Source organism: Galeopterus variegatus, unplaced genomic scaffold (assembly GCF_000696425.1).
Source record: "Galeopterus variegatus unplaced genomic scaffold, G_variegatus-3.0.2 Scaffold1245, whole genome shotgun sequence".
Lineage (NCBI taxonomy): Eukaryota > Metazoa > Chordata > Mammalia > Dermoptera > Cynocephalidae > Galeopterus > Galeopterus variegatus.
Genome location: NW_007727356.1, coordinates 395,765 through 397,360, shown reverse-complemented (window position 1 = coordinate 397,360; position 1,596 = coordinate 395,765). Strand labels below are relative to the sequence as shown.

The 1,596-nt window shown below is 59.6% G+C and overlaps 1 protein-coding gene across 1 annotated transcript in view; it reads right to left on the bottom strand.

The window, feature by feature from the left end:
* Window positions 1–582: 582 nt before the first annotated feature.
* The window catches only part of DIS3L2 (DIS3 like 3'-5' exoribonuclease 2), a 370,978-nt gene continuing 369,964 nt past the window's right edge, over window positions 583–1,596 (bottom strand). Inside the window, exon 20 of the mRNA XM_008575848.1 lies at window positions 583–1,112. Within this exon, the coding sequence (XP_008574070.1) occupies window positions 969–1,112 (144 nt within the window). The 3' untranslated portion in view covers window positions 583–968. The remainder of the gene's footprint in view (window positions 1,113–1,596) is intronic.

Genomic DNA, 1,596 nt, shown 5'->3' with positions numbered 1-1,596 from the left:
CTCAGGACTGTGGGAGGTGACCAGGCCAGGCTGCATCACCAGGAGCCTGTTTTCTCTCTCTGCTTGAGAAGGCCTGTTTGAGGGCCTCCTCCCCTCTGATAGGCCCTGGCCCCACTGTCCCCATGCCCCATGTATGCTGCCAGGGCACAAGATTGGGATTAAGGGTTCTGAGGCGAGGCACCGACGCACATCTAGGGGTATAGACAGGGCCACTCAGAGCTCTGGCCTAGGAACTGGCGGCTGGGGGTGTCACAGGACCCATGCCCCCCAGGCAACGTGGTCCCAGTGGCACAGACGAAGGGTGGGGGCAGAGAGGGACACAGCACACGGCCACATGCAGCATGGTGGCAGAGAGCTCACCATCGTGCATTCTAATTACGTTTTTAATCAGCGAGAATGAGGCTCCAGGGTCCATCTGTCAGGCGGCAGCTCTGTGAATCATCCTGGAACTGACAGGAAGGTACTGGGGGCTGGTGACCCCAGCTCAGCTCAACTGTGAGAGGTAGAGTCTGATCCGATCCCTTGCCTGAGTGCAAGGGACGCCCTGCTTCCCAGGCCTCCCAGTGGCATCCACACACCGAATAGCACTTCATACTTGGTTTTATTCCATGACACTGATTTGATGAAACTCTCACATTTCCTGGGCAGGCATAGGCAGTGGGTGGCCTGGCAGCGGGGGCTGGGCTCCCAGGAGGACTGGGGAAAAGCCCTGTCCAGGCCTCAGCCTTCCTCCAGACCCTCCCTGTCCCCTCCAGTTCATTTAAAAACTGAGCTGCAAGAATAAAATAAAATGTAAAAATAAGGATAAAAACAAACCCCTGAGTTGTTAAAAATCAAATTAAAAATCCCCTTTGGTGTCAAAAAGTCCTATTCCTCACAGCCAGAGGGGTAGGGCGGGAGAGTGAGTGGGGCTGAGGGATGGCCGGGCTGGGGGTTGGAGAGTTGGGGGGAGCTGGGGTCCTAGTGCCTCAGTCCTTTTGCTTGTCATCTACTGCCTCCTCCTCCAGGCCGGGGAAGCCCTCGGGGCCGGGCGGCTTCAGGACAGCGCTGTACTTGAGGGCTGTAGCGTCAGCCTGCAGGACCACCTGCACCAGGCTGAAGATGGTGATGACCTGTGGGAGAGCCCGGCCGTGAGGAGGTGGGAGGAGCAGGGGCCTGCGGTCAGAGCCCAGTTTGGCCACTGTCTGTCCAGCCGGGCCACCGAGGCCCAGTGTCTCCGCCTCCCTTAGCCTGTTGGCCCATCTGTAAACCAGAGCCGCTCCAGTACTAACACCATAGGGTCTGGGGAGAGCTACAGAGCCAGAAGACACGTGTGTTGTGCCTAGTGCATAGTGAGCGCTCGCAAGGAGAGCAGGCAAGTACCAGAGGGCAGGGCCTGCGGGAGGTGTCTGGGCCGCTGTTGGGGGCCTGAAACCGCACCCCAGGGGCTGCAGTGTTGGGTGAGACCAGGCAGGACAGATGAGGACAGGGCCACACCGCAGGAGGGCCTTACGGAGACGTGGGGGACAGGGACACAATGGGGTTCTGACCTGCCGTGCGGGCTCCTGCTCGGTGTCCTCGGGCTCCCAGACAAGCGTGAGCTCCGGCTTCCTGCCT